The 19,535-nt window shown below is 38.4% G+C and overlaps 1 protein-coding gene across 1 annotated transcript in view; it reads right to left on the reverse strand.

Annotated features, from left to right (window-relative positions):
• Positions 1-680: 680 nt before the first annotated feature.
• Ppp4r2 (protein phosphatase 4 regulatory subunit 2) overlaps positions 681-19,535 on the reverse strand; it is a 37,503-nt gene continuing 18,648 nt past the window's right edge. Inside the window, exons 3-9 of the mRNA XM_021165494.3 lie at positions 18,960-19,130; positions 9,057-9,150; positions 7,354-7,391; positions 6,005-6,079; positions 5,443-5,586; positions 4,576-4,871; positions 681-4,402 (exon numbers count right to left, since the gene is read on the reverse strand). Of these exons, the coding sequence (XP_021021153.1) occupies positions 4,083-4,402; positions 4,576-4,871; positions 5,443-5,586; positions 6,005-6,079; positions 7,354-7,391; positions 9,057-9,150; positions 18,960-19,130 (1,138 nt within the window). The 3' untranslated portion in view covers positions 681-4,082. The remainder of the gene's footprint in view (positions 4,403-4,575; positions 4,872-5,442; positions 5,587-6,004; positions 6,080-7,353; positions 7,392-9,056; positions 9,151-18,959; positions 19,131-19,535) is intronic.

A 19,535-nucleotide genomic window follows, 5' to 3' on the forward strand; every position in this document is an offset into this window, starting at 1 on the left:
GTCCTTAGTTGCCTCCCTCTTTATGTGTATGGATGTTTTGTGTGCATATACATCTACCACATGCGCATAGGACCGAGGGAGGAAGTCAGACCACCTGGGGGTGACTGTGAACCAACATGTGGGTGCTAGGAATTGAACCCAGGATTAAAATTATCCAATGATCAACATTCAAATTGTATTTTCACTACTCATTTCTGGGTAGTGAAAAAAAATATTTGTACACTGAACCCAAAGACCATAAACTCTAAAACTAAGGCCAGCTTCACTAGCTTCACCTTAGCAAAGAAGCCAGCGGCCACCCAATTCCTGAAAGTACAAATCAACTACAAATTTCCATTATTAGTGCCAATTCTGTGACACCACAAAGTTCAAGCGGGAATGAGAAATAAGAAATCCGGGTGCTCTCCTCTGACCCTACAACACTTGCCTCAAGGTGGTGGTGGTGGTGGTGGGAGGGGTGTTTCTCAGGTTATTTCATCGCACACATAAATCAGTGCTTGCAAACTAATGCCAAGTTATGTCAACAGAGACCTGCACACGCGACTGCCCGTGCAGCTACACGGCTCCCTGCTGGCATCCTCCAATCACTTTGCGTACGTGTCATGACACTTCCTCCCTGTGGCCCGCTCAATTGAAGGGCAATGGGGAAGAGGCAGAGGCATCAGCATAGTAAATAAAGTGATTCCACGCGTGAAAACATTCGTCTAGTTTATACTTTATTGCATTATGAAAATAATACATTTATTTGGCAAAGTGATCGATCTAGGCTCCAAATTGAAAGAAGAGAATTCTGGTATCCGGATTATTTTTTTAAACGTGAAATATATGTATTCTAGCCAGTACATACCATCATCCTTGTTAGGCAAATATCCCATCAAGCTCATTTTCATAATTCCATATGAAATTACAAGGTGTTTTTGCATCCATTCATCTCATGATTAACACAAATTTCAAGAGCTGATCTTCAGTTTATCAAAACCAATAGCTCTAAGAAACTCCTGCTCAAAGGCAACCTGAAACACTGCCCGGAACAGTTTGCTGTGGCTCTGCAGGTACATTTCCACCCTCGATACAGGCTTCACATTCAATCCTTGCAGTAGCTCTAGGCTCTGCCCAGTACCGTTTAAGCTAGTACATTACATACATTATTTGAAAAAAATTGATTTTACAAATGCATAAATACATGCCTATCTACACTGCCAAAATAAAACACAGGGATCTCAATGCTTTAAGACTTTCTGGGGCAGGGTTTCTGGAATAGCTTTCGAAAGCCAGAGTTGTAACTCCATTGCTCTGGCTACATATGGGAAAGACCGTAGTTGTGACAATTAAGTGGATTAAGTTTACTAACCCTCAAAATATATTTTCACTACTCACTTCTGTTCTACATTTTCAGAAGTGAAGAGTTTTCAAAATGTTTTCACTTTTTAAAAGGGAGGAGTGGCAAAACCATGTCATGTGTATTCTGTCCCCACCTCAGCACTGCCCAGATCTGAGTTAGGCTTGGGAAAGGAGAAACTGGTTAGGAGTCTGTTCAACATCAAAGAGCCAGCTACTTCAGCCACAGAAAGGCTTGACCCTCCCTCTTGGATCTCACAGGGCTTCGCTGGGTCCATTAAGGAAACGTGTCTTTCTGTCATTCACAAATTACTCTGTTCTCACTAGAACTGATACTTTCCTGCAGTCTCCTGTAAGTGAATCTAACAATACGTGTGGAAATGGACTTCCAAAGGGCCAATGCATCCACAGTCTGAACATGGCTTCACACGGTGATTAATATTACAACTGCCCTAGACACCCTTCACCAGTATCCTACATGTATCTGTATAAACAGCAACAACTTTCATCTATGATCAACATAGGAATAGCTAATAAATATTAAAGCTATTAAACTATAGGTTAAAATGCAGACCTCTCATAGAATTGAGTGATGTCATTTTGGTACATTCACCATTATTAATTGTACTTTATTTAATAAAGAAATACACTTCCCCTTGCAGATAGCAATTGCAAGTTTACAAATAAAGCCACAGACCTCTATTCATGATGGGACATCTTCAACTTTTAACCAGCAGCAAACTGACTTGTTTGTGAATGGTCCATGGCATCATAAATAAAGACTATCAAAGGTCACAGGAGCTTAGAGAACAGGTTTATTGACAACAACCTCATAAATACCCTAAGGAAAATCTCAAAAACTCTAAACCTAAAATGTTTAAAATCTGCTCTGTCAATCCCTCAACTATAACAGGCCATTACAAATGAATGTCACACTTAAAATTTGCTTCATTTTAATCTTTTTGCCAAAAACCTTGAAGTTACATTTGATTTTCACCCCCTTGGGTACAGTAAATCGACATTCAGTTTTACTAGACAGATTCATAAATCTACTGCCCAGCTGCTGTGAACCTGAAGGTCATCAGTCAGTATATATTACTTTATGAACAAACGGAGCCAAATATCTTTTTAGCCATAGTAATGTCTAAGCAGTCAAAATCCAACCCTTGTGGTTTCCCTCCGATCACCCGAAGCTTAGGATACAGTGTGAGAAACTGTTTGTATCAGCTATTAGGTCCATCCCTGTACCTCAGATGTCTGAAACTAAAAAAGGGATTTTGTATTTTGATAAAAATGTACTCCAATATTTCATAACATTAATATTTATTGCTTTATATGAATACTGTATTGAAAGCCCAAGCATTCAGTTACACACGAAATTATACAATTATATACCGCTTCACAAAGGCAGTGAACACATTACAGTCTACAAAATCTACTTTACAGAAATTTAAAAATTCTAAATATCAAAAAGTACAGCTGAAGAAACAGGTATAAATTTGGCAGCCAGTAATTCTGACAGGGAAGTTGCAGCTTGCATGACTTTAAAGATGTGAATTTGAAAATATTGAGTTTATAGAGTAGTAACCATTGTGCTTTGTGTTGATCTGAAAAATATAACACTGGCTGTTGAAGAAGCATGTTTAAAAATATTAATTCACTTCAAAATGTTATACAAATCATGGTGGTTTCTGTGTACCCCTAACGCCTCAGTCATTTTAGCTCAGGTACATTACTGAAGTCCTCTACTAATTCTTCCAGTACAGTGATGTTTCACACCAGTGCCATGCGGCATATAGGATTATTCAGAAAGACAGATGTGATGTTGACAGTGTTCAGAAAAGCAATCAAATGTTATGGGACCTGTGGGCTCTTGAGATGGTTTCATGTCAGGCTCCGAAGCACTCATTCTACAAACAGCAAGCTAATGCTTGGGCGCAACTCCCAAGATAAAGCACACTTTCCATAAATAAATGAAGTCTTGTTGTCTCAGGCACCTTAGAAGTATACAAAAGAATTTAGTTTGCACAGATCTCTTGGAATGTGTTTAACCTGGTATTTCAACAAACTGAAAGATTCCCAGGGTCTCACAGGGGCCAGATTTTTGTCTCAACTACTCAGAAGAGAAGATGTCTTCTGAAAGAAGTGAACTCAGTCATTACCAATAAAAAAGTATTCACTGTATTCATCTCTTATAGAAACAGAAAAATATAACATCCCCCCTCAGGATAATCTATATATGTATATATGACTTAAGGTTCCATTGTACAGTCGAACAATAAAAATCTGAAACCACATGAAACCCTATTAATTGACATGTTAACATGTTTAAACTATGACCAAATTATGGAAACTGCTAGAGACAAGACAAAAATCTTCCTTGTGTATGTATAAACCAAATGAGATCATCTTTAAAGTTTTCAAAATTATAATTATCTTCCAGTTTAAAAACTTTAATTCTAAATTAAAAAAAAAAATCTATACACAAACCACTGATTTGAGTACACCAGGAAAAAAGCAAACAAAAAAACCAAACCAAACAAGAAAATCAGCACTAAGCGGGACCCAGAGGAGCCATACTCACAGCTCTTCCACATACAACCTTCAGGGTTTATTCTTAAGGTTCTTTATTTTACAGCCTGTTTCTCTTGTAAAACTAAAGGTCCACTTTATTACTTAAAAGTTTTATACAGTGTAAAACCAGAACTGTATGTAAAATACTGCCTCTAAGTGTTTTTAAGTAGTTAGTCTTGTTCCATTGGGTCATCTGTGACTTCTGTGGCTTCCTCATTTTCCATGGACGACGACACTGACACACTTTCTCCAGTTTTACTGGAAGGGGGCCCTCCTGACTCCTGTGTCTCCAGGCAGTCAGAGCCACTCCTTGAGGCCCCTGCACTGTCACTCCTTTCTGAAGCGGAGTCTGTCTGAGCTGGAGACACACCAGAGCCTTCCATCTGATGGCTCTCCTCTGAAGTCTCTTCATTCACAGTTAAGGCGTCATCAGATTCCTTTTCTTGATTTTTTCTTTCTGGGACCATTTCTCTTGGTGTCATAAACGATTCTAGAAATAAGCAAATGTTGCAGTTAAATTTATTTTCAAGACACACCCAGTTAAGTTTCATGATTCCTGTGTCTATGGCTCATAGCTCCTCAAATTCAGCAGCAAGCAGCATGCAGAGGAGCCCAGTGTGCACTGTGTGGGGAAGAAGGGTGATGAACTCCACCCCCTCTCACCTTCCTCCTCCTCCTCCTCCTCTTCCTCCTCCTCCTCCTCCTCTTCTGTACAGTGCTGCCTGATTCGACTTTCTCTGTCCTTGTCAGGAGGGGGAGTTGCTGTTTCCGTTTCCTCTGCTCTAACTGAAGAGACTTCACTGGACACCGTTTGGCTAGCTGTCTCTCTGACGTCACCTTCTTTGTCAAACTTCAGTCTTTTCACCTCATGTTCCTCAGACTCCACAGCATCTTCATCTGGATGTTTATTTTTAACAGGGCTCAGTAAGGAAACTTCTGATTCAGAGGCTGAAGAATCACTGCAGATGGTTATTAAAGTGTCATTAATAAAAGTATTTTCCTCATAATCTACATTCTCACCTCTAACTTTAAAAACTTAACAAACTGACTATGAAGTTAAATGTTAGTATCTATGCTAAGAAAACAATTTCCAAAGCAACCTGAACTGTTTCATTAGGACCAATCTGTGAGCTTATGAAAATTCTACATCTACCTTCAGCTGTACTGATGCAATACAGAAGCCATATCTCCTTCAGCCACTTTAAGGCCTGGTCTGTCCCTCAGGACCCATGGGAAGTTCTAGAACCCCCAGGGCAATCATCTCCCTTACCTGTGAATCAATGCTAGGTGACATAATGCAAATGAACACTCTTAGGCACGGGGGACAAAGTTCCTAACCAGGACAGATGCAAACTTTCTCCCTCAATGACTTCTGACCTTTTACTGGCTGACTCTTTCAAACCCACAAATGGAGCCCATTAAATATAGAAGGTCCATTCCACCTTGTGAATAGTAAATAGTGCTATAAAACCTTTAACAGTTCTTAAATTTCTATGCATTTCTATCTCTTCAAATACAAAACACACAAACCTGTGGCCTTTCTCTTCACTTAGCTGCAGCTCTGAATCTTTGCTATCTGTGCTCTCAGGTAAACCATTTGTTGTCAAAGGGGCTGACAAAGAAAGCTTTGGTCGATTAAGTGGCCTAGGTGTTCCAGGCCCGTTTATATTAGACCTGTAATGAGATAAATGAACATCATTTTCTACTTTTAGAAATAATATAAAAGGGGTGAGGGTATGGGGGACTTTTGGGATAGCATTAGAAATGTAATTGAGGAAAATACGTAATAAAAAAATGTAAAAAAAAAAGAAATAATATAAAAATGTAATAAAAAATAAAAATAACTAAACACACACAATCACCCCTTCTAAAGTACACATCACAAGTATTTGCAATAATTTTGGCTTTTGGATCTGTGCCTTACCCTATGTAATGTAGCCTTGTGTCCAAGATATACAACATATTATCTTGTATCTTCCCCATAAAATATGTATTTAAAAGAAAAAAAGTATACCGAGCCTTAATTTGAATACTACCAGAAAACAGACACTCTGGACAATTTAAAACACAAAACAAAGCACCATCCTCTCACCTGTCAGTATAGTTTGGTGAGTTTCCAGGAAACATAACACCATTCATTCTATTTAAGCTATTAGAATTGTTCTTCCTGTAGTAAAAGAAAACACTTCAGGTGAGCATGGTAATACAGACTTTAATCCTAATACTGAAAGGCAGAGGCAAGTAGAGCTCTATGAGTTCAAGGCTAGCCTGGACCACAGAACAAGTTCCAGGCCTGCCAGAGCCACAGACTCAGACCATGTCTCAAAATAAAATAAAGCCTTACAAGAAGAAACGGAAGGAAGGAGGGTCGTGAATGGCTAATTTGTAAGAATCTGGGTATAGGGCTGGAGAGATTGGCTCATCGGGAAGAGCCCAAGCTCCTCTTCCAGAGGACTTGGGTTCTGTTCCCAGCACCCATATGGTGGTTCACAACCATCCATTAACCCCTTCTCCAGAAGAGCTAATGCCCCCCTTCTGAACTCCATGCATACACAAGGTATACATATTTACATTCAGATAAAAACACTTACATACATAAGAAGCAAAATAAATACATTAAAAAGAGAAAAATCTAAATCTAGAATGTCTTTTGTAACATAGCTGTCAAATTCAAACACATTAGCACATGCATGCACCAATATTGAGATTGGTTTAAAAAAAAAAAACATAGACACTTGCTTTCAAATCTCTTGAAATGTTCTTCAGCTAACTTTACATTCATCAGAAAAGCAAAACATTTAATTCAAAAGGAAATCAAATTTGTAGCATAATTTTTTTGGTTCTTCTAACAAGAAGCATCAATAGATTATCTCATAAGTCAAGAGTTCTAAAATTAAATTTTTTGTTTTTAAATAAGGTAGTGGTTCTATGCAAGCAGCAGCGTTTTCTTCCCAGCCTTTCTCATGCCCCAGCCTCTGAATGTGCTGGGGTGAGGTTGGGGTGAGGGTGCACTACCCTTCTGCAATTTCTAGGGACATCCACACACAACAAAGAATTATGCATGTGAGCTCAATGCTAACACTACCACGGCTGAACAGATGCCAGGAGCCAAGTCCTTAATTTGGATCTAGATATCTTGACAATTAGCAATACTTGTCCATCATGAAGAATACCATGAAGTATCTTATTGCACACCTACCTGCCACCCCTACAAACACATCTACGCGGCCAGAACTGGAATAATTAACCCATCTCTTTGGTTCACGTGAACCTTATTTTGGCTATATTCCACCTCAGGGACCAGGTAGTAGATTTCACAATGAATAGATGCTATCATGTTTAGTTACATATGAAATAACTAAATGTAGATTACTTAAGTAACACTATTTTAAAACTAGAATATAGTAATATCAAAAGCAAAAACAAACTCTCTATACTTACTCTGAAGACGGACAAACGCAGCTAACAACCATCACATTCTGAAACAAGAGAAACCGGTACACTGATGAGTGAAGTTAAATCACAGAACATAAACTGTTTACCCTTTGTGGGAGATTTTCACAATCAGCGGCATGTGGGGCAAGCTTACTCCAACTCAAAAGTTAACTGGTTAAAAATAAAAGCCAAGCTGGGTGTGGTGGCATACGCCTTTAATCCCAGCACTCAGGAGGCAGAGGCAGGCAGATTTCTGAATTCTAGGCCAGCCTGGTCTACAAAGTGAGTTCCAGGACAGCCAGGGCTATACAGAAAAACCTGTCTCGAAAAACCAAAAATAAATAAATAAATAAATAAATGCCAATAAAGCAAAAACTAAAACAGCAAGACTTCAGGTCTGACTGCAACAGCCGTTGGCTTGCTTTACCATATTTATTTATATCATATTCTTTTTGTTTGTTTGTTTGTTTGTTTGTTTTTCAAGACAGGGTTTCTCTGTGTAGCCTTGCCTGTCCTGGAACTTTGTAGACCAGGCTGGCCTCGAACTCAGAAATCTGCCTGCCTCTGCCTCCTAAATGCAGGGATTAAAGGCATGTGCCACCATGCCTGGCTTATATCATATTCTTATTTATCTTGTAATGCATGTATGTCCTTGAGTAAAAGTCCACAGAAGTCTCAAGTTGATCAGGCCTCATCTCCAAACCTGCCCCTCTTTTAAAGCCCTGGCTAGCCTGGAATTCACTATGTAGATCAGGATAGTCATTTCAGAGATTGGCTTGCCCCTGACCCCCAAGCTTGTACCACTATACCAAGATTAAGTGTTTTCTTTTCTTACAGGAAGAACAATTCCAATAATTTAAATTGTGTAAGTGGCATTATGATCCCTGGAAACTCGCCATCATATTGTAAAGGAGAATGTTGGTTCGTTTTTAAATTGTTACTAGTTTTGTTTTGTTTTGCTTCTTTTCAAACCGTATTTTGGAACCCAAAAAGAGACCAAACCCCCTTCCTTTGGCGATTACAGAAGAAAAGTACTTTTAAGATCGCCTCACAGCCCTATCATCCAAATTTCATAGGAAACAAATTTTGTTTAAATTCCTGGCTCAGAATATAAAATATCGTAGCACCGATTTGGCAAATGAAGGCAGTGATACCCTACCTGTTCATCCAAAAAATAAAAAACCCCCAAACACAATTATTCCGAACCCTTAAGCTTAAGTACAAATAAACTGTGAAGCTGCCCTTCAGAATTCCACTAATAGATAACAAAGACTCAGCAAAACACAGTCTGATAAGCCCTAACTGCTGAAAAATCCCAAAGTTAATGGTCTTAGACTCCTGCTCCCAGAGTAAAAGGATTGACTTTGAAACAAAAATTATAATGAACAGTAGAATTAAGTTTTAAACTCAATTACACCATCTTTGTGTATTAAGTTATTTCCGTTCTCCAAAATATTCTTTTTTTTGTTACCTTCCACCCATAGTCTGAACTGGACCTTTCTACTCAATACGCATCACTTCAATGGTTTCCACTCAAGTTGTGTGCTTCTGACTTCTGAAATCCCAGTGATGTTTACAATGCACTGTCAACTCTCATGTCTCTCTGGTGGTTTGTTTTTGGGTTTTTTTTTAATGCTTAATAAAGAATAAAAACCAAGTAAAAGTAAATAAGCAGCTTTCTTCAAACTTATCCCATGGTAGACACCTACCTTCTCTACTCCTCTGAGAAACTTGTCTGTTCCTGTATAATTTCTTCTTGGATCGGTTAGCAATTCACATAGCCGTTGAATAGTAAAAGGGATACTGCAAAATAATTTTATAGTTTGAGGCCATTAGTGTGAGAAATTAGGAGCAGAACTTCACAGTGAAGCTTCATCAGGTCACCATGTGCTATCACAGCTTTATCAAGCCACCATGTGTTAAGTTACAGAAGAATGAATGTAGGAGTCACTTAGAGCAATAAAAAGGAACGCAGAAAACACAATGATTTAAAACTCATTCCAAAAAAAGATCAGTACAATATTCTACCCTCTGACCACTCAATTTGAACTTTTTATAAGAGATAACATAAATGACAATTGTTAGTTTATTTACAAACAGAAGGTTTCCTCGAGCTTTCTTTTGTTCCCAAACATTTTACTGAACATCATATAATGATTATGATTCTGTTACTGGTTAGAGTATAATGAATTAGTTCTGACACAAAAGTATTTTAAATAGACTCTGCTCCATTACTACTTTATATATAACCTATATACATTTAGTCAAACTTTACTATTTTCTAAGAACTTGCAGAGTTAAATATACCAAACACTTTTGACAGAATGCAGTTTTTCCTTCATCACAGCAAATCCAAGAGTGAAAGTCTTGAAAGAAGACTTGGAACAACAATCATTTTACAAAGAGTTTGGAGGCAATGAGAAAAATGGCTATCAGTTAAGAACTTTGGCTGCTCTTCCAGAGGAACGAGTTTGACTCCCAGGATCTATACAGCAGCTCACAACTCTAGTCCCAAGGGATCAAACAACACTGTCTGGTCTCTGTGGGAAGCAGGTACTCATGCAGTATGTAGACATACTTGCAGGCAAAACATATAGAAACAAACACATTTTTAAAAAAGGTTTTGGACTCACAGAATTATTAACAATCATCAAAATTGCAGCTAAGTGTGATATAAGTACAAAATGGCATGCAAAATACATCTCTGGATTTCAAGTGTTCTCCATTAAAACCTACTTATGCTGCTTATGAGGGGAATTGCAAAGCCTCAGCTACACAATGTTCATAGTGCCTTTATTTTCACACAATAGTCTATCCTACAAGCGATGCCAGTTAGTGTGTGACAATTCCATAACCTGAACCCAATTTCTCTAACTTCAAAACCAATACATTGGGCCGAAGAGATGGTTCAGTGGGTAAGAGCACTAACTGCTCTTCCAAAGGTCCTGAGTTCAAATCCCAGCAACCACCCGTAATGAAATCTGACGTCCTCTTCTAGCATGTCAGAAGACAGCTACAGTGTACTTATGTATAATAATAAATCTTTGGGCCAGAACGAGCAGGAATGAGGGGTTGGGGGGGGCGACCAGAGCAAGAAGGGCAGTTCTGAGGAGCAGAGGTCCTAAAATTCAATTCCCAACAACCACATGAAGGCTTACAACTATCTGTACAGGTATAGTGTATACATAAAATAAATAAGTTTTGTAAAAAAACATTCATCTTCGCTGTACCACACACATCTGATATAAATCATACTAGTTTTTTTACTGAATAAACTACATGTAAATCTCATGCTTTTTTAAAAGACAGGGTCTCGTGTTTTTTTTTTTTTTTTTAGACCAGGCTGACCTTGAACTCTGCCCTGGCCATATCCAGTGCTACAACTGTGAAGACACTGTGCCGCCATACTTAGCAAAACTCGCATTCTTTTGGCAGGGAGAGGTGAAACAAGGTTTCTAACAGAGCCCCGGCTATCCTGGACTTACATTATAGACCAGGCTGTACTTGAACTCAAGAGTTCTGCCTCTGCCTCACTATTGCTGGGACTAAATGCATATACAACCACACCCATCAAAATTTACATTCTTAGAACCAATACTATTTCTTGCATTATGTCAGAGTACGATTAGAAAATGTTTAAAGAAAATGTTGTTTATAATAAATGTTTTCTGTTGAAAATCCAAGGCTCTATCTTTAATCAACCAGCATTCAATCTGAAAGTTGCTCTGGCAAAGAATGTAAAAGAGGCAGCAGCATTTGCCTGACAGCACAAAACAATGCCAAGTACACCAAAAAGACAACCTGAGTACAAAGCTAAGCAGATGAACAAAACCAGTCAGCCTAATATAGAAAACATCAAACTGACAGTAACAGACATGTAGATCAATGAAACAAAACAGAAGACCCACATGTGTGCATGTTACTGCCATCCCACACTTGACAAAAGATGGCAAAAAATACACAATAAATAGAAAGACAGCATCTTCAACAAATGGTGCTGGGAAAACTGGATGTCCACATGGGAAAAGCTGAAACTAGACCCATTATCTATTACCCTGCCCTATTACCATTACAAAAATCCACAAATGTTCAAAATACAAAATCCACAACTGATTCATCTACAATGCAACCCTTGCACTTAAGGCTCGGGAACACTGCAGAAGAATGGGGTGGAAAGATTTGCAGGAGTCAGAGAACGAAGATGACTGCTGCTGAACAGTGAGTGTCTTCTAGACTTAACAGAGAAGCTGCACCATCAAGTCTCAACAGTCCTGCTGTCTAAACAAGACTTGCACGTCAACATCAGTTGATGTGCTGACACGAAGGGGGAACTTGTACTGTGAAGAACCACGGGCAAACGGCACAGGAAGAAGGCCCAGTGGTTAAGAGCACTTACTGCTCTTGCAAAAGTTCTGGATTTTTACCTTAAAGTATTCCTGCATGCACAAACCTATACTCAGGTATACACACACACACACACACACACACACACACACACACACTAAAAAGTTATAGGCAATAAAAATAAAGGGATACTAAAAGAGAAAATCAGTCTTCTCCAGGAATGAGAGCCCTGATAAATTATCCAATCCCAAAACACATATATATATATGAGCAACACTAAATCAACTCAGTATGCGGTATGCATGTGTGAGCGAGTATGTACGTACACACACGTACATGCACACGCACACACACAACACACACTTTAAAAGGTCATTAATTTGAGAGTGAGGACCAGAGGAGGAAAGGAAGGGGTGGAAATCATATAAATGTAGTGATTATGTAAATTCTTTGAGGGAAAAAAGGCCCAAAGAGCCATTCACTTTTATGCGTAGCATGTAGCTTTAGTATGCTTTTCTTTTCTACTTAGTCTTCAAACTATTCATGAAACCTAGTATCAAAAACTAAACAGAAAGAAGCTGGGTGTGGCAGGGCACATTAAAAGCTCTCAGGGGGCAGTGGTGTCGCACACCTTTGATCCCAGCACTTGGGAGGCAGAGACAGGCAGATTTCTGAGTTCGAAGCCAGCCTGATCAACAAAGTGAGTGAGTTCCTGGACAGCCAGGGCTACACAGAGAAACCCTGTCTCAAAAAACAAAAAACACCACCACCAACAACAACAAAAAAGCTCTCAGAAGCAAACAAAGCAGATGGCTCTTCGAGTTCCAGACCAGCCAGAGACACACAGTAAGACAATAGTAAGATGCTGCCAAATCTTTGCAAAGTCCCACAACCCTAACTGGGAGCAGTGAGGGAATGAATAAAGACACACTGACAGAGAAGAGCTGTAGCATCCTGGAAGTGCAGTATGCTTATTAGTATGTACAGTGGAATAAGGCGGCAATTTAACCTCAGTAAAACCGTCTTTTGAAGAGCTGTCTTCAGGCCGTAAATATCCAGAAGAGGAAAGCTACTGCGGATTCTTTCTGCACATACTGTCAATACTTACTGATGTCCCTGTCATGTCAAACACATTCACTCACAATCTCACTCCATACATGCCACTGTCTTAAAAGCTGAATAGATTCCTAATTGTATTCTCTCATACAGTTTAGAATCACAGTCAATAACATTTCCATATTTGAAGAAGCATGTTCTTCCTATACTAAGGCTTAGCAGTCCTGGCAAAAAGCCGAGGTTGCAAGTACATTAATGTTTGTGCCAGCCCATATCCCAAAATCAATCTTCAGTATGTCACAGCTTTTATTTTTAAACTAAGTTAATCATCTCCGAGTGCTTACAGTGCTCAAAATTGTTTACCTCTATCAAATGTGTATCAAAAATTAACGAGATTTGTATAAATCCTACTTTTTAAAAATTTTTATTAGATATTTTCCTCATTTACATTTTTAAATCCTACTTTCTAATCTTAAGAATTTTATTTGATTATCATACCAAGACCATAATCACAAGGCAAGGTGAGGGGATAGGATAAGAAGGAAGGAGTACTAAGTTATACCAATTCTCAACTAATTATGCCATGAAAAAGGAAGAGAAAAAGTAAGCACATTTTAATGAATGGATTCACTGGTGCTATTAACTGCATATAAAACCACTACCCAGGTTCTCACGGTCCACCTGAGAACCTACCAATCTATATCTATGGTCTTCTATGGCCTTGCTTAAGGAAGTCAGTTATCCTTAGAAGCTAACAGTTTAGGCACTTAAAAATAAATAAATATTATTCTAATTTTAAAAAGGGGAAAGTCAGTGGACAACTTGAAATTCAAAGAGCAAAAAAATTACATACACAACATTTACTAAAATAAGGATAAAACAGGAAGAGGGGAAAGAGGGTAAGGTAGGAAATACAAAAAGGAACAAAAACTAAGTGCCACTTGAGAGGTATAAAAACCCATAAAGTAGAAGATTCTTGAAATATATACATGTACGTAAGAAATCTAAATGAAATCACCAAATAATGGGAGAGACAAAGCCCTAGTTAGACAGCTTGTCACCAAATAAAACCCCCAGTTCTAAGGATAGGTTATATCTAATCAAGTTGCTGGCCAAAGGAGCCCACTGACACCCCCAAAGAACCTAGGTTATTGGTTGTTTTCCATAAAACTGATAGAAAACCCTATTGCTGAAGATACCACCCACTCCACTCACCTAACAGAGGGACAAGCTGATACTACTACCTAAAACATTTACCTGCATGAACATTTACAATGTTAATGGCGACCTACTCTCAAGATATACTTGTACATTAGTGGCATAAAGCCTTTGGAGTAACCAACCAATACCTGACTGGATTTAAGGCCCACTCCATGCCATGGAACCCATGGAACCCACACCTGACAGTGTCTGGATGGCCACGAACCTGAGACTGTCTTAAGACAGTCCAGGTATCTAAGGGAAAACCAAATACTACTGTTCTGCTAAAAGAACATAGAAATAAAACTACTCCCAATGATAGTCTACTATCCTCATAAATCAGTAGTGCCACATACACTCAGCCATCCTCAGAGAAGCTTCCTCCTCCAACAGGTAAGAACAAATACAGAGTCCCTTGGTCAGACAACATGCAGAGTAATTAGACTTTGGAACACTTAGCCCTAAAGGGGAATGTTTTTATTGAATCCCTCCCCTCAGGGATCAGAGAACTCTGAAGAGGAGGAGACAGAAAGAGTGCTAAGAGCTAGAGGAGATGGAAAACACCAAGGAAACAAGGCCTCATAAACACAGAATGAAGGAATGTTGCACATACAAACATTTACAGAGACGATAGACGCAGGTACAGAGTCTGCATGTGGGAACGTCATGTGGGAGAGAAGAACTGGACAAAAACTCTGACCCCTAACCAAAATATTATTTGCAATTGATAGGCACTTACAAGTGAAAGTTAGTTGTCTCCAGGGGAGCCTCACTGGGTGAACAAAGCAAGGATTGGCCCCCCCTTCCCAGCAGCAGGTCAACACAAAATGAACCCAATGGCATCTTGAGAAGTTGTTCGTAATGTTGTGTCAGGGCCTTCTTTTTAATTTTAGAGGTCCTTAACGCATATATAAAATTATGATTTACAGTTTTTTGTTTTCATGAGATTCCTGTATGTGAATGTGTTCATTATGTTTTATCTTCTGTTTGCTTTGTCCTATTCCAATTAATTTATTTTTTTTTATTTTATCTTATTTTACTTTATTATTCCTTAGATGCCTGTTTGTTTTCTCAGGAGAGACCAAAGGGAAACGGTATGGACAGAGATGGGAAGCCATAATCAGATATATTGTATGAAAAAAAAATCTACTTTCAATAAAAGAAAAAAAAAGATCAAGGATGTAAACAACTTACAATTCAAAGAGCAAAAATTACTCAAAATTTACAAAAGTAGTTTAGAAAATAAAGGTATGTGTTAAGATTCTATGAAGCATTTAAATAAAACTAAAAGCACAGCAGCAATACAATGAAACAAACAGAACAAGGCTGGAGAGGTGGCTCAGCAGTTAAGATCAATGGCTGCTTTGCAGAGGACCAGCACCCACGTGGCTACTCCTAACTCCAGTCCTAGGGATCTAATGCAGAATTCTGGCTTCCAAGGGCACCATGAATATGGTACACAAACATACATGCTAACAAAATACCCACCCACAAAAGAAAAAAATAGCAATTAAATTAAAAACTTCATTTTATTTTACAAAAGTATAAACTGGCACCTCAAATGTAGACAGAAGCCGGGCGTGGTGGGGAACGCCTTTAATCCCAGCACTCGGGAGGCAGAGGCAGGCAAATTTCTTGAGTTCGAGGCCAGCCTGGTCTACAAAGTTGTGTTCCAGGACAGCCAAGGCTATACAGAGAAACCCTGTTTCAAAAAAAAAAAAAAGAAAGAAAGAAAGAAAGAAAGAAAAAAAAGAAAAGAAAGAAAAAAAATGTAGACAGAAGATACACACAAAACTCTGAAAAGCATTCACAGAATACACAAAACTACAGTAAGTAACTTCAGTTACTACACAGAGGTATACACGGACATTTTGTGATAGGGCTAAGAGGTAGCTCAGTGGTAAAGTGCTGGCCTAGAACTTGCAATAAGCTTGATTTCAATCTGAGGCATCAGGAGCACACACACAAAGGTTTGTGCTATGCTTTGTGCTTGTTTGTGATATGTTCTTACCTAGAACAACAAACCAGCAAAAGATGTTCTGTAAAAACATACTACAAAACAAGCATGGTTCACAGTACTGCTCTCCTGCATCACTTTAAAAACAAAAACAAAAAAACCCTATCTCTAGAGAGAAAAAGGCATATTCTGAGCCGTTTACATATTCTTTCCTTTTTGGTTTTTAAAAAGCGACAGTTTGTATATACGTGTGCATACACACAAGGGCACATGTAAGCCAAAAGCAAGCATCCAATCCTCTGGAGCAGAGCTGTTTTGCAGGTGGTTGTGTCGCCCCCATCCCCTTACACACACACACACGGGTTTTCTCTCTCTGCAGTCTGTGCTGGAACTCTACAGGCCAGGGTCATCTCCAACTTGTGAGATCTGCCTGCCTCTGCCTCCCGTGTGCTGGATTAGAGGCGTGGACTACCACAGCCTGGCTGCAGGTGTTTATTGAAAAGCCTGATATGGGTGCTGGGAACCCAACTACGGCCCTCTAGAAGTTCACTTTCTTTCTAAGATTTTTTTTTTTTAAATAAAGATTTATTTACTTCATGTATGTGGGTGCACTGTTGCTATCTTCAGACACACCAGAAGAGTGCACTGGATCCCTATTACAGATGGTTGTGAGCCACCATGTGGTTGCTGGGAATTGGGACTCCTTTGGAAGAGCAGTCAGTGCTCTTAACCACTGAGCCATCTCTCCAATCCCAGCATTTGGGTCTTAAATCATCCCAGACTTCTCAGTGCTGGGATGACATGTGTGATGAGCCACCACATGGGCCATACATGTACTTACTGTTCACTGAGGTATCACATCTTTTGAAAAATGAATATATAACCAGCATACACCATGATTTCAATACATCTCTGTATGTATTTCTGGTATTTGAGGATTTAAAGATATATCACTTTTATCAAAGACAACCTATTAAAACATGATTAACATATACTAGAAATAAGAATCCCAGCTGATGAATGAGCCTGGGGAATGACTCAGTGGGTAAAATATTTGCTGTCCCTCAACCTGAGGACCTGAATTTGGGTAGCCAGCACACTTAGGTGGTGGGTAACACAAATTTGTATCCCAAATGCTGGTAAGCAGAGGCAAGTGGATCCCTGGAGCTCGCTCGGTCACTAGCCAAGCAATGAACTCCATCCAGAGCTAGTAAGCAATTGAAGATGACATTCTGACAGAAACTACACAGACATCACAAACACAGTATTAGTTAAAAACAAAGAAAGAAAATAAACTGGATGGAAAGCAAAAGGGTATGCATTTTTTTTAATCAAACTCTACATTCAGAACTTAAGAACAAAAGGTTATCATGTTTCAACGTAAATATGTAATTATAGACCAAAAAGGCAGGTAGAAATTCGTATCACTAGTTAAAACTTAGATCCTGCCTAATTAGAGTAAATAATTCAAAAACAGTCATTCTGAAAACCAGAACTAAAATACTTATGGCTCAAAGATGAAAAACACCTTAAGAGCAATTATGCTTAAGTGTGCTTATGCACTTAATGACTGCTCAAATCATCTCAAGTAGATGAATACGTGGTTTGGGTTTTTTTTGTTTTGGTTTTTGGTTTTTCGCCACGGGGTTTCTCTGTGTAGTCCTGGCTGTCCTGGAACTCACTCTGGCTTCGAACTCAGAAATCTGCCTGCGTCTGCCTCCCAAGTGCTAGGATTAAAGGTATGTGCCACCACTGCCCAGCATAAATACATGTTTTAACAGGTTAAAAAATTATATTTTAGCTCTATCTAATAACCTGCTAATCTGTTATCTAGTCTAACTTTAATACAATTAAGAATATTTGCTTTTATTAATTTATAAATTAGCTCAATATTCACAAAGCAATTCATTTTAACGTATACACACATGCATAAACACAAATATTTTACAAAGGAAGTCTGTTTATTCTGCATACACCCAGTTCTAAAATAAATCTTATGCAACATATAACAAACATAACATATGGCTTCTTCCTGGTATGTGATTTTTTTAAAGTTCCAACTAACTCATAATGAGCAGGCATATGGTTAAATAACCACAGGTACATGGTCAAGAGAAGTCCTTCCCATTCCAGAACCCGAGGGAAAACTAACCTGATGAAACTAAACACCAACCAAGCGTGGCATCTCCTGGAAAAAGCAGTTTTATTAATAGACCCAATATCAAAGCATAACCTTCTGATATTGTAGGCAAATCCCTAAACTTAAAATGGGAATAAGCAGCTGAGAATGGCGGCACACCTTAAATCCCACCAACAATAAATAAATAGGCAACCGGATCTCTGAACTCCCAAGGCCAGCCAGGGCTACCTAGTAAGACTCTGTTCCAAACGCCAGCCCCCCAAAGAATCAGGCTATGTCTGGCATAAAAACATAGAATTAAAACTTCTTCACATAAAACCTCCCAGTAAACAGGAACTATATTAACATAAACCAATTCACCATATTTCATACTGTTACAACATGCTTCAAACTGCTAGTGCCAAATGAAATACATTCAGCAATTCAACTTCACAAACGCATCATCTTCCCCTCAGAAAATATAAACACGACGACCAATAAAGTATAGCAATGTTTTTAGTTTTTAAAGTATCACACTCATTTAATGTTCCTGGTGTTTTCAATGTTTTACAAAAGGTTAAAAAGGTGTTTAGTTACTGGAAGAAAGGAGGACACATAAACTCTAAAATAAACAAACTTCTTACGTATAAATAAGCCTTCACCAAATATCAAGATGTAATACCAAATAAACAAAGGAAATATTAAAATATATTTTGATAAAGGAATATCACTGCTATCATGCATATTTAAAGTCTGAACACCCTCAAAACTCATAAGAACAGTTTAAGTTTTTTTCAAGATTGTAAACATTTAAAATACTTTTGAACCAATATTTGACAATCACTAAAGAAAAGTCAATTATCAATCAGATATAGTAAAACTTAAGAAAAAAATCTTTGTTAAAATTAATTATTACTACTATTATTATGTGCATACCCATTAAATCCAGTGACAATTTTCAGTATTCTTTCCTTCATTTCATCAAAGGGAATATATTCAACATTAGGATTGGGAGGACCTCTTGGTTCAGGAGCTGAAGTTCTGAAATCGTCCATCACTTTCTCCAGTTTGAAAATGAAATAGCCTTTAAATTGGGACCACTGAATCCTAGAAGACAAAAAGTCACAAAACATACTTACACTGAACATAAACACAGACAGACATTATAAAGGTGTTCATAATTTCCATGCTATAATGCTTATATGGACTAGGAAAGTCTCTTACCACTAAAAGTACAGAATATGCCAGGTTTGGTGGCGTACACCTGTAATCCCAGCACTTGGTAGACTGAGGCAGGGGGATCTCTGAGTTTATGGGCAGTTTAGTCTACAATTTAAGTTCCAAGCCAATCAGGTGCCATACAGTGAGATTTTTCACTCAAACAATACAAACAACCCAAAATAAGCCAAAACAACTTTACCGTCACCCCACCCCCGACACTTTCAGTCACTTGTCATCTGAGGTATTCAGGGTGCTGGTCCCAGCCTGTCAGACAGTAATAAATAAAGTACA

This window comes from Mus caroli, unplaced genomic scaffold, assembly GCF_978045245.1.
Source record: "Mus caroli unplaced genomic scaffold, Mus_caroli_1 scaffold_7, whole genome shotgun sequence".
Lineage (NCBI taxonomy): Eukaryota > Metazoa > Chordata > Mammalia > Rodentia > Muridae > Mus > Mus caroli.